General features: G+C 37.2%; 1 protein-coding gene across 1 annotated transcript in view; it reads right to left on the minus strand.

Moving 5' to 3' along the window:
- The window catches only part of ELP2 (elongator acetyltransferase complex subunit 2), a 34600-nt gene that overhangs the window by 4430 nt on the left and 15626 nt on the right, over positions 1-14544 (minus strand). The window contains exons 13-19 of the mRNA XM_084282766.1: positions 11866-12054; positions 9737-9806; positions 8058-8153; positions 7873-7930; positions 2631-2703; positions 2041-2227; positions 278-399 (exon numbers count right to left, since the gene is read on the minus strand). Coding sequence (XP_084138892.1) covers positions 278-399; positions 2041-2227; positions 2631-2703; positions 7873-7930; positions 8058-8153; positions 9737-9806; positions 11866-12054 — 795 coding nt within the window. The remainder of the gene's footprint in view (positions 1-277; positions 400-2040; positions 2228-2630; positions 2704-7872; positions 7931-8057; positions 8154-9736; positions 9807-11865; positions 12055-14544) is intronic.

Raw genomic sequence — 14544 nt, forward strand, 5'->3', positions numbered from 1 at the left:
AAAAACTTAAGTAGAGACCCATAAGAGTTATGTGACATATGCTTATCTTACTGTGTGAAGTTAAGATAGGAGGAAGTCCAACCAACAGACCGTTGTCTTGTACATACATATTCAAGCACTTTATTTAGCATATGAAAGTTTCCATGATCTCTATGATAACACACACTACAAGCTTTTTGTGTTTATAAACTATGGGCCCATGAGAACATAGTATTTGCTAATCTAAAATATATTTTAAATAATTCTGGGCTTATAACATTCTTTTTATATTAATTACCTTTTTGTCTCGACTGCCAGTAACAAAATACTTGCTATCTGGTGTCCAATCACAGGACCAAATGATTCGACTGTGAACAGCTGTATTTTTGTCTGTGTATGCACAGCAACTGAAAACTGGGCCTGGAATAAAACACACAGAGGAAAAAAACCTTGCTTCAACTACTTTGCTTATTGAAAGTAACTGTTACCCTCACTTAGTATAGTGAGGACTGCAGGAATATTTGGACACTCATCTTTAAAAATTAAAATTAAAATATTTTTATTTCCACTCATCTTTAAAGCAATTGGGAGTACATTAATCACACAACCATAATTATTACTGGTTTAAGACCATAACAGTCAGCCCTTACAGCACAAAAACAGTGGGAACAGTACCTTTTACACACTTATCTGTTTCAAAAGCAATGAATTCCAAGCATAAGACATCGAAGTTCTTTGGAAGATTTTAATAAGAACACTGATTTCAAAAGCCTTAGTATTGAGTAATTTTTATCATGTGTACACACAAACCCCCTCCCCAATCTCATTACAGTTACTATTTATCAGTAAAGCCCCAAGAACTTAAATCATTATGATCCAATCCTAAAGATTAATCTGCTCCCAAAGAGACAGGTTGCCATTTCACTATACATACAATCAGGCAATAAATCTGATTAGCAGATCACTAAATAGGAAAGCTTTTCCTAAGTATTAAGGACTGTCATTTTGGAACATAGATGTTGACTAACCACTTGTTGGGATGACAATTGAAGCAGTTTTGCTTTATACCTATAACAATATTCCTTGTAGACAGAAAATTTATCGATGAACAGATGAAAAGAGGGTTTCCTCTACTTACTTCTTATATGAATTTGTACTCCTTAACCCAAAACATTAAGTAACTACTGTAAACAATATGCCAGGCTTTAGAATAGAAGCTTGAATAGAACAAATCTCAAGCCAGAACACAACCAGACACAGTCTGATGGGGCCAAAACTCATTGTCAAGTCTCTAGAAAAACTCTACAGAGCTCAGTAACCTTAGTGGCGCATAGAGACTACTGGGCTCTTGTAAGTCAACAGGGCAATGATAATCGTTTAAGCACAAGCATCTGTTCAAGGAATCCATTTAAGTGTTCAATGGCAACCTCCTCATGATTTCACAAGGCTGAAAGTCCTAATGACAAAGTAAATGGAATCTTTACTGTCTGCTCTATTTTATAGACAGAGCCAGCCCTAGTCAAATTAATCAATTGTGTAGGATTATCAGAAACCCACACCAAAGACAGAAATTAATCCTGTCAAGAGTCTCAAAGTGTCGTGCCCTGTAAAAAGGGAAAAGGCAGCGCTATGCCGGACACCAGTATAATTATGAACCTTCCAGCCTAGCCTACACAGAACACCAAAACAAAGGTTTTGCATGGTAGAATACCAGTATGAAAATCAGACTTTACACTCTGGCACGTATACTTGATTCCAGTAAATCAGAAGTGCACAATCACAAGCAGAAGGCAGGAGGACAAACAGCAGACTTCATTATCCATCAATTAAATGTCATTTACTGCCTGATTATATCCTTTTCTACATTTTCTAGCTTTTCTATACAACATTAATTGCTGTTCCTAAAGCCACAGGAACTTACACTACTATTAATTCTTAAAAGTTGTAAGGAAAATGTCCATTTATTATTTAATTAATAAGTCTCTTTCAAATATTTTAAGCCCAAAATGTTGAACAAATCTTAGAGTTTTCAAATGAATATATCCATTTCACACATCTTACCTGACTCTGATGAGTCCTGTTTCCTCCACAGTGACCAATTCCTGTCTCTAGAAACTGCTAATAAAAATTGGTCATTAGGAGAAAATGCCAGCTGAGTAACAGTCAGATTGTGAAATGACAAACTCTGTAGTTTCTTCCAAGAAGTAGTGCTCCACAAAATAATTGCTGCATGTTCTTTTTTGGAAGCCTTTAAAAAAACGTCAGTGAGAATTAAAGAGAGCAAATATAAAAATCACACGTCTCAACATACTAAGATATTAAGGGGCTTACTTTAAGGTTTACCACGGAGTTGGAGTGTTTCCTCTGCAAAACTTTGCTTCACTACTTTCTATCAGAGTTAACAATGTATCAATGAAAAATGTTTTATACCTCTATTTGTTAGAATTCAGCTAATATCTTCAAATGAACTACATATCATTTATGAATAATACAGTTTCTGTATTCATTCTCACCTTTGCAAGGAAAGTTACTTACACAAAATCTTTCATATTCAGAGCAGATTCAGCTCAAACTGAATTCTGACACCTGCTCTGTCAGCCCAAGAAATATGACAGCACTTTTCACTAGATGGTGCTAGAATCTTTTCTTACCTTACATGCTGAGGCAATTAAAGTGTTTGAATTATTGCAAGCAACACAAAATATTTCATATCCATGTCCGTATCTGAAATAAATGTGAAAAGATATTTAACACATCACAGTCCTGTTTGTAATATGCATCAAGGCTTTTATGTTAATTTCAATCCCTTGCAAAAAAGAAAGGTATAAACCAGGAGCATCCCACCACTTTCTGTACTGCATCCGAAATAATTCTTAATAATGCTCTGCATTCAATTCAAACATCTGCATAAATTCTTTCATGCTTCTGTCTACAGAACAATCTCTCCAGCCCATTCCACAATCCTAAAGCACCAGCAATGCAGACACTACTGCAATGATTAACAAAGTAGACAAAGACAGCATTTAATGCATTTTTATTTTCTTGTAAAGCAATTTTAACGTTACTGATAAAAATCAGAAGCCACATATTTGAAGATCATAAAGTAAATACACCGCAAAGACTCAGCTAAAGGATGCCTGCTCTGTGAAATACTGAAAGATTTCTGAATTAGAGGACAAGAATCACATCAGAAGAAAGCTGTTAAAAAAAAAAAGGCTTCACAAAGATTTGTACACAAATTATTTTGGAACATCACATATTTGGATTGGGGGTTAACTAATAAACAGAAAAACAACACAGGCTAACAAATTGCCATTAGTCACAAAACAGGCTGGAAGCAGAGTAAAATTGGGAACACCTAGAAACAGTAGAAAAATATCAGCTAAATACTAGTTCCTACAGAGAGGCTTTGCTTTCTAGCACCTAGGGAAGCATTGCCTTTTCTGTTCTGAGCAAAGGTATAACAATTCTAGGATGAGATCTAGACCATGCAACTCACTTACACAAATATGTAAGGAATAATACAGAAATCCCTGTGAACAAAGGTAAATGACCTTTGTATGTGGTCAGTCTCAAAGGGAGTCTCCTCCCTCTTTTCTAGCTTTTCCAACATCATTTTTGAACAAAGATGACCTCAGGACACTGTTTTCAGTGTCATCAAGTACAGAGGCACCAGAACCTGGTTATTTCTCCCCATGGCCTTATACTCAGAGATTGTTTATTACTTCTCCACAGGCAGCAATCAAGTAGGCTAGACTTCCTCTGCCTGAAGAATATGACAGGTAACAAAGCTGATCTGCAAAAAAACCACAAGGGTTGGATGGGAAACCAAGTTTTTGTTGTTTTTTCTATTACCAAAAATAGCTAGGAGGTTTCTTCACACTTGCTGACCTCTGTGAGGCAGGCTATCAAGAGAATTGCAATTTGCCACTGGTTCAAGCAGGCCTACACAAGTGTATGGAAGAGAAGACAAGTGAGTGTTGTTGAAACAAGACAAAAATGCGTGTTCAGCTTGAGAAACTCCTGGACTGAAAACAGCTAAGCTGGGAGAACACCCCAGAGAACAACTTTGGATGCCTGCTTACATGTAGCTGTCCTCTCCTTCTTTGGAAGACAGCACTAAGTGGTGCTCCTACACCCCTGCAAACAGCATCTCCTACTGCCACTGTCTTTACTGGAGATAACACTGATCTATATAGGCTCTTGGTCTGACCTATGATAGTCCTGCTCATGTGACTTTGCAAAAAAGATGTTATCTTAGGTCTTATTTTCTTTTAAGGAGAAAGATTAGATTTTAATGCCTCTATTTAACAAGAGCAAAGTGGTGTGCAGAAGCTCAAAATGTTACTGTTAAATGTCCTGCAATACTATGTTACATGACATAAAAGCAAAGCAACTGCGGACTTGTTTCACAAGCTATTCCACGGTTTATTTTTCCTTCACTGAAATTCATTGAAAGTATACTTTTCATGGAAGAAACGTGTTGTTGTTTTTTTTTCTGTTCAAGGAACCGGACTTTCACTGGTTTTCAATACACAGTAGTCTCCAGAAATCTGTCTTAAAGGCAAGCATTATGATAAAACTTCTACTGGTGGCAGAGTGAGAAGAAGCACGTAACTTCATCATTATAAGACACAATCAGATTTGCAAATTAACATTCCAATTAAGCACAGCCACCCGTCCCTCTCCCCCCAGACAGCCTGGGCACGGTTGCTTTCATAAAAAGGCAGTGCATGCCCAAACTTCAGACACGAATGTGGGAGTCTGTCTGTGGGATACATCCAGCAGCTACTCTTCTGGATTCAGTTCAACAGATACAGACAGTAATTTGTCTTTTAAACAGATGGCTGTTTTGGCTGCAAGTAAAATCCCATGAACATCAATCCCACGTAACGACGTCTTTGCAACGCTGCTGACCGAGGAAGTCATTCTGAGAACTGTCCACCTCTGTAGAGCTAAATCAGAACAGCGTTGTCTCCTTACCCTTGAGGGCAGAACCCTGCAAACCGGGGGAAGAGATGAAAAGGAAGAGAGGAGAGGAAGAAGCCTCCCACTGCTACGATGGTTGGACATCATCAGCCACAGCTTCACTCCCCCAGACCAATCCCCAAAGCTTAAGGCAACGCCGTGAACAAGTGACAGTTTGCGCCATTTAGTTTCACGCGATCCCTGGAAGGCTGAAGGCAACACAACCCCCGCCCCCAAGCAAATACATAAATAACAAACTGAACTATAACACGCATCAGAGATCACCGAAGTGTGACTTCATTAAAGACGAAGATTGCAAGTACAGAAGCTCCAGTACAGCCCCTTCCTCCACCCCCATGTATTCAAATCTGATCTCTGCCTTACGTAACACAGCACAACAAAGCTTCCGAACGGAGAGAGGAGCAACTGCATGAATGAATAATGAAGTGACACTTCCAGCCACAAGCGATTTTGCCCTAGCAGTGCGTAATTCACAATGTTTTTTATGCACAGGTAAGTTGACTGGACATTCAAAGTTTCCAGATGAATGATTACTGTAATTTTCTACTGTTGAAAAGGATCTCTCAAGACTTCCCAGGGTATTATACGAGATGTACACACTGCATATAAACACGCTATGGTAATTTTCCAAGCGGATAAAGATTAGCATACTCTCACAGGATTTATCATATTTTTATTTTAAAGTTATCAGATTATGTAAAAAATTCATCAGGTTTTTCATACTAAAACCCACTCAACCAGTTATCAACACCAAACACTAATCCTTCAAAATCTGGTGTTGAGTTATAGCTGGGAATACACAAATGTCAATAACAAACAAGCTATTTTTAGCAAGTCAGTTCCTCATGCTGTTTTTCTGCTGCTATGGCAACCTGAAATCTGCATTATGTGATTTCATGTTACTTCTTTCAAGATTATCCTGAGGAAAAAAAAATTGAAAGTCTATAGACGCTCCACATCTTGTTTCCCTTGCACAAAGGAATTGCTATCATTAGCAGTTTCTCTAAAAACAGAGGAAAAACTGCTTAGATCAGTCACCTGAAGACAATCATAAAATATAGGATATCTTACTGAATGGAGAATAGAAGAGTTGATAGCCAGTATTCCTGTAACAGAATATCAAGGATTAACACCGTATTAGATGTTGAGAACTGTCAAAGGCAAATGATGAAAAATTTTTGCCTTGTCCCCTTTTCACTACTTATGTAAGTGGCCACATTAGCGGCCACAGCATGAACAGGAGAGGCATTTAACAGAACAATTGGTAATTATAAAATGTACAGATACAGTCTAATTTTGGCCAGCTTCCCTGGCAGTAGAAGTGTTTAAAAGTATTCAAATAAGATTAAATGCCCAGTTGAAGGTAAAGCTGACCTCCTACAAAACCTCCTACTTGGTCAAACGAAAGCAATTTGCAGAGACTGCCATTTCCCCCCCCTTTTTTTTTTTTTGGTAGTTTTCCTTCCAAAAAAGTAATGAATCTGATAATGCATAAAGGTAAATGTAGTTATCAGCAAAGGCTCAACATTTTTGTTTCTGCCCATGGCCAGTGTTTCAGGAGATTCACATAAGTAAGCCTGTAAGAGCTTCAAATGATTCATGCTTTTGTGCTGTAGAATCAAGATCAGAAATAAGAATCCTTCCCAATACATATAAATATTCAGTTTCCTATTCACATCTCTGCTTCCAGAGCAGCATTGCTAACTAAACTCACTTAAAACAGTCTTGAAAAAGCTACAGTTGAAAAGCCTTTTTGCATTTCCCCTCCAAGTGCCTCTCAACTCCCTAGCACTGCCACTTGCAACCACGCTGAGAGGTTCAAAGAACTGATATGAGCAACAGCCAGACAAGAAAAAAAAAAGTTGATTAAGCTGGTAAAGGATAGAGGCAGCAACACATAGCTAAAACCAACTCTTCTGGTTGAGGCCTACAAGTATGAAAACTTTGAAGACTGCAATTCGTGTTACTGGGATCCTGAATGAACAACCAGGTTACAAATCTTTGTTTGCAAATTGTTATAAAATCACTACTTTAGGTGAATCTCAGAAAAGAAGAAACAAAACTACAGATGAATTCTAAAACCATGCCACCTCAGAACAGTTATTGGCGTGACCTATTACCTTTGCAATCCATAACCTACCCTGACAGCATTCAATACCCAAACTGTGTCTAATAAACATCCTACTCAACGTTCACCACTTTGCTCCACCACTAGCCACAGCCTGTTTCAGCTGCTGCTTCTTATATTCTGCTATTGCATCTTATAACTCTGTTAGCCTCTAGGGGAAAGCTCCGTATTTGATACTTCAACCTTTAGCAGTGGCACTATATCCATACCAGAAAGACAGACTTGATCTGCCATGAAGCAGAAAATTCTTTACACTGTGAGACCTTCAGTGTGGCCAAGGTTTAAGCAGATGCACTGAGCAGACAGACATAAACCAAGGTTACACCACACAAAGAGCCTATCATATTGCAGAGCACAGATAAGACCACAGAAATGTGCAATAGGTCCCTATAGCAAACTACAGAAGTTACTATTATCTTGGCACAAGGAGGGAAAAACAGGGACCTGTGCCTTACACAGACCTCCAAAAGACAAAAACCTAAAGGGACAACAACTCTGACTATTACAAATTCAAAAGAAGAATAGCTTTGTGTTAAAACATGAAAAAATTCATGTGTACAACTAGTGAAACACAGTTTTGAGACACACAAGGTCCAACTGCCATTTTCTCCAGTTTCCTAACTTTTGGATTCATGTATTTATTTAACAAGGTATACACTGCATGAAGTCAAATCAGGTAGTAAGTCAGGCAGAGCTGTAAGATCAGACTAAATCAAATCAATGTTACAATAGTTTTCTAGAAAAAAAAAAAAGTAAAAGAAAAAAAGAAAACTTACAGCTTCTGAATTTCAGGCCATAAGGTATTCTGCAGCAAGTGATCCTCTGGGGGAGGTTCTAAAAGACATTTGTAAGACATTCAAAATCTGGTACTAGATAATCTAAAATCAGCTAAATAATGCTTCAAAGCTAACATCCAATGAATCTCATTCTCTATTTCATAAAATCTAAATTAATCTCATACCTGTAAGGATCAAAGGTTGAAAATAAATCTCAGGATACTGATTCGAAATGGTATTAAAAGTTTCTTCATCTTCAGCTGGTTGAACAGGCATATCTCCTACTCAAAACAAGGACTTTATTAGCTGTAGAGCACATACTCGACACAGTGGAAAATATGAGCACGTATTATACAACTGAAAACCCTCTATTATTTCTAAAATCTAAATAAGTTTCTAAAATTTGAAATTAGGTTTCTCTACTTGCAGAGCTACAATAATACAAGTATTTGAATCTAGTTATTTTAATGGACATGAGACTGAGAAGACAAAATATATATATTAAAATAACAGCCTTTGGACCGATTTGAGTATGGGACTGACCTCTCCATTGGCACAGTCTCCTTTAGAGATTCCTGAAGAGATTTTGGTGTATCTGAAAGAATCAGTCACTTGGAGCTGAAACTGTGCTTCCCAAAGTTAAAACTTTTTTCCTTCTGCACTGGAAAATCTTAAGCAAAAATCTCAGACACAAATGAAGAATTTCCAGGTTTCATGTAGACGCTTACATGAAAGGCCATACTTGTAGAAGTCTATCTACAGTGTGCAAACTTCAGCAAATCTGCCAAGAGCTTAGCCTTTAGCTTTAGGCAAAAGTACTAAAAGTAACTGAAATTACTCAGTTATGTTAAAATTCAGCTCTATCCTTCACTTTGAAGGTATTATTTAAGAAAAAGATACAAAGACGGGGAATAGTGCCTTTTTGCCAAAAGCACATTTTAAATACAGTATTTAAAAAGAAAAAAAAGTATAGAAAACTCAGCAGAAGAGAGATCATCCTACCATCCTGCCTTCCCCACTTGAAAAAAAATACATCAGCATTTATCTAATTTGAGATCATCATTCACCATTAAGATTTTTCTGCAGGGTAAGCAGGAACAGAGTTATAAGGCACTTTAACCTAAGCCGTCAATGCTGACAGCATTTGCTGGACAGTAACAGACAATAGAAAGAATTTGACAGTTTTTCTATTTATAGTGCCACTGCTGGATGTGCCACATGAAATCAGTTGAAATTAGTTATCGTATGCGTGAAGATGCTCTAGAAGATGGAACTTTTATTTCCCTCTGTCAGGGGAAAGATTCAAAGAGGTGAAAGAGCAAAAATAGGTTTTGCCAAATTACGTTTTATGAATTTCTTCACGTACAACAAAGCAACTTCCCATCTAGGGGAGAGGGAGAAGCATAGAGAAAACAGAACAGCAGGCTGGGGATTCCAGACACTTCCAAGTCCATCTCAGGAAGGCAATCAGCCCCAGTGCCTGGGGATGAAACCCATCCAGATCAACTGACAAGGAGAAAGAAGCTCCTGGGAGCACTGAGTGAGGTTACTTCCTCTAGGGTGTGGGTCCTAGAAGGCAGGGAATGAGCATTTGGGGTTTGCACAAGACTTCTTATGGGATGTTTAGGGGAGGAACGAAAAGTAGATAAATGGACGATTCAAGGAAGGATTCTCATTTGTGTTATTTTTGTTAAGCACCAGATTTAGGTGCTGCCAGACAAATAAGCACACTGCACAACTTCTAGCTTCTAAACTTGCAGTCAAGCCCACAATAATAGACCTAACAAAAAGACAAACACTAAAGTAATTATTTTAAAAACTTTACACATGAAGCACCATCACCATTATTTCTCATTAACCATACCTTCAAAAACAGCTTTATTGGATAAACCCAAAGCTGGCACAGTTGCACCTTCTGGAAGTTCAGATGATTGCTGAATGAAAAAAAAAAAAAAAAAAGAGAGGTTTCACAGATTATCATGTAGGATCAAGTTTTAAAGGGCACAGGTCAATGAATCCCTGGGGTAATAACAGAGACTTTTCAAGAGAGAAGGGGAGACACTTTGAAACACTCCCAACTCATCCGGAGCACACCGCAGACAAAATGAAGAATGCTACTCTGCAAAGAAGAAAAAAAGCTTTCTCTAAGGCATCAGCACAAGCGTTTTGCCATCAAGCATGCATCTTCATTCCTACTTAAAGGTTTTCTACCACAATTTAATTTATACTAAACGCACATAAGCGCTCAACTGAGAGCACTGCAGTTTTAAATGCAGTAAGATTGGGCACAGTCTGCTGTGAGGTGAAATAAGAAGGAAGAATTTTGGAAATGCGGACAGAGAATGAGTGTCTCTGCCCATAACTTCAAACACAATCCAGCACGTAACAGGTGTGGCTGGAACACATGGCCATTTAGAGGAGCCAAGAGAAAAGACAAATAATTAGAAAGTATTTCCATAAAGATGTGGTAGAAAAGCCCAAAAACAGAAAGGTAAATAAGATTGAGGCCCTTTGTGTAGAGATGCAAAAGGGTTTGATTTAACAGCTATAAACCCTCTTTGTTCAAGGGTCTGGAAAGTTCAAAGACTGTTTTACATAACTGGATTTATAAATTAAGTGTCAGATTAAGAAAAACTATGTTACTTATTTAAATATTCGTAATTTGATGAGACAATGTGTGATACAAACATACCAACCTAAGGCTTCTAAAACAGAAGCGATTCTTCATTACAACCCAAGGTATAATACAAGTCCATGGATTTAAGCTGAATAAAATCCTATTCATCTTGGCTTTTTTGGTTTTAAGTAAATTTTGGGGGGGAATGCACATGAGCTAAATTAAGAAAAAGCTTACGCACTAGCGAAAAAAAGCATTCACATAAAAATATTTCAACAAAGCTATTTAAGAGTATATCATTAGAGCTCGTAAAGCCTTCCTCTTTAAACAGAGTCCATGTGAAGCACTTTGGGATATCATGGGTCAAAAAATAGCAGTCAGAGGAAGAGCTGATAAGGGAAGTCTACATAAAAGTAAAATAATGACACCTGCCAGCATTATAACAGAACAATGTTATTTGCACATCATTAACACAAATGTTTACAAAGACCTGTAGAATTAAAGCAATAAATAGCTACGTACGTAACTTCTTGCTACCAAAAAACGAAGAGATTTCTTTCCCAGATATTTCAATTGTTAAATGAAATGGGAGGGCTAATCCACCAACAAGCAGCTACCCAGAAAACATTTGCTTTTGAGACAGAATTGCAAAGAGCATGCAAGGCACTGTACAGGGGTAGCTACCCGAATGAGGGCTGCTCTACAAAACCCAGAGAAAAACAAAAGTAGACCTTGACATTAATGGGTAGCAAACAAAGGATGGCAATGCTGCAGACTTATCTTTCCACAGAGTAGGAAAGCATATTTATCTAAAAACAGCTATAGGCCTAAGAACTGAAATCTAAAGGACTTGCAAGAAAATTTCCACAGCCAAGAGGAAATAAAGCATGAACAAATACGTATTTTATAAATATTTATATATAGCAGCTAACAACAACACTGAAAGCTTTGTGCTTTTTTTAATCAGCTGCTTGGAAATAAAAAACAACACATAACCACACAATAATAATTACATCTAGACAAGTCTACTACGCCCTTAAATTAAGGAGAAGTACATCTTCAGGCCTTATTATTTGTTTTCAAGTCATGTGTTTGTTTTGTTTTTGTTTTTTAAACCAATAGTCTACAATCTTCAGACATTGCTTGGCCTTGCTTTGTTTCAAATACAACCTGTTTTATAAGACAGCACCATAAAAAATACATTTGAAATAACATACATGGAAGCCAACAGAAGGGAAAAGAGAAATAAAGCTAAGTTTCAGAACCATTAAAAGCATTTGTATGGAATTTAGTGCAATTTTATGTTTTCTAGAGCACTGATTTTTACCTACACAGAAGAGGGTTGCCTTAAGTTTGTATTGCTGTGAAACACTGACCTGGGGGTACAGCTTCTCCATTGGAATACCAGTGATGTTACTGAAGTTTTCTATAAAATTCTTGGGAGCACGAAAAACTCGAAGCACTTTTTCATCTGCTCCTGATACGAACTGAAACCGGCCAATCATTGCCAGACAGCGCATGTCATACCCATGTACTTGAGGCCTTGCAATTTCATGCCAGGTTACCTAAATAAACAAAAATGCAGTTAAAGTACAATTCTTAACCAGAGAAGCAGCAAGATTTTGAGTTGCAAAAAGTACTAATACTTCTCTTTACATTGATAAAGCCAGCAAATAAAGTTAATACAACCTTCTACTGATGTATGCACACATACAGTCAAATCTCATTCTTCCATTAAACAATTCTTATAATTAGTAAATGGTGTCCCTGCATTTGCAATGGCTCCAAGGCATTTGCTTACCTTTCTTACTAAAAGCCAAGAAAGAATGTTAGATTTTTAGAAAAAATGATGTAAATGGTTTATTCTACACATGAAAAAAATGATTCTTCGTGAAAAGATTTTTAGGAAGTATTATTTGCTGCTACTTACATGCGGTATTTCAGTTGGAACAATACCGTGTGCATTTCTGAGTTAATTCTAGTTCTGCTAGCTGTTACTTAATTTGAATTACTTTATATTACTTCAGAATTAAAGTGTTTGAAAAACTGCAGTAAATACAGAATTTACATTATACTAGATATACAAACATAAGGAAAGGCATTATGTTTACTGCAAACTGCCTATACCACACTAAAAATTCATTTCAGTTTCATTTTTAAAACTTCCCATGCCATATGAATAGAGTATTTGAGAAAACCTACAAAATCTCATTCTTCACAAGAGCATGATTTGATTAAAAAAATAACAGTACATTAACCCTTCTTCCCCTTCACTACATGCATCTTCACATACTTTAGAACACAGCACACAATAGGAACAAAACAAACAGGAAAAAAAAAAAAAAAAGAAAAAAACATCAAAACCAAGGGAGGGTTGCCTAAGTTGTACAATAGACTTCATCCAGAAAAACCCTGGTCCAAGTTTGCATGACAAGTTGAAGCTAGCTGTTATCCCTTATTTCTGGTATGTGAACCAAGTATAGTATCAGAACTGGAATTTTACAAAGGGATAATAATTCTCATTTAACTCTTGGCACTCTTAAAAAAAAAAAAAAAAAAAAACAACAATCCTTAACACTGAGCTTTATTACTAACTTCTCATAGATACCTGAAACATCCATTGTATCTTAAGACAAACATCAGGTATTGCAATTTTTCAAATGCTAAACCCTGTATGGTAAAGAAAGGCAGGCATTTTAACAGCTTATGTTATCTCTGTTCCCCTTCAGATGACCCATTTCTACCTCAACCCTTCACCTCACTCCACCTGCAGGATGCTACCGTTTTTTCCCAGACCCTATGACACAAAGTGTTGGCACTACCTGGCTTTTCACATGGTCTATCCAGCCAGAAGATTGCTCTTTGTCAGAACAGGAAGGGGAAGTACAATAATTCAGTCCACTTAGGTATGAAGACTACCATCACTCTGTTACATTAGTTGATTAATTTTAAAAAAAAATCAGGAACAGCTGCACAAGTAAATCATATAAACCTCAGTTCTTCCCGATAAAAAATTAAACAGTACACATAATGAAAAGTGGTACTTAGTAGGTCACAGAGGATGTGCTATCAGTAACTCTTTCGAATGCTGCCAACTTACATAACGTGCTAGTCCTGGACTTGGCTTCCGTATGTCAAATCCAACAAACTATCTTTTCCACAAAGGTGTCGCACCCTCCAGCTTGGAGATTAGGGGAAGACGCAGGGAAGGAAATTGAAGATGCCCTCCCTACAAACACAATGCAAAGCTTAGAACCTGAGCTGGGATTGCTACCACTTACGTGGGGCCTGGAAATAAATCAAGGAACTGGTGCCAAATTCACTCTTCCCTGAAACATAAGACACCCTGTGCTGGTCTACACCATAGAAGCTTTGCTAAGGGAGTTTTAATAGCTACTCTTTACCTTCCCCAGCTAATAGCATAGCAATTTCAATCACTCTAGTTTCTGGCAGTTGCCTAAATAGAACATTAGTACAATCTTGCCAGAAAAAGATTGTACTAGTAGAATACTACCAAAATGCATGACCAACTAGAAACAGGAACTTCTGCATTCCCAGACAGGGTTTCCCCACATCAAAACTTTAGACTTCTTCTCTAATATAAAGTTACTCAGGAATAGCTGTTCGTGAAAAGATGCATACATAGGTGCCAAATGCAGTTCAGTGGCAGGTAATCATTCTGATAAAACAGTCACATTCATAAACAAAATGCTGTTAAAAAAACAAAAAAAACAAAACAAACAAACAAAAAAAAACAGTAAGAGGTTTGCTTAGATTAAGCATGTGGGTAGGAAAAAAAAAAAAAAAGTATCTTTGTGATTCCCTGCCACAGTGCTAAGCCAAATGTTAAATGAGGGCAATAAATGGTTATTAGAATCAGACAGGCATTCCTCCTCTTGCCTTATTGCAGAAGTTGGTTTTCCAAAGCCTACAACACTAACTGAAGGTAAAACAGGCAAACTCAGGATTAAACAGCAGTCAAATCACATGAAACTAAAACTTACCACTAGTATTTTTAAAGTGAAAACACATACTGAATGACAAAACCAAACACT

Source organism: Netta rufina, assembly GCF_964035555.1.
Source record: "Netta rufina genome assembly, chromosome: 2".
Lineage (NCBI taxonomy): Eukaryota > Metazoa > Chordata > Aves > Anseriformes > Anatidae > Netta > Netta rufina.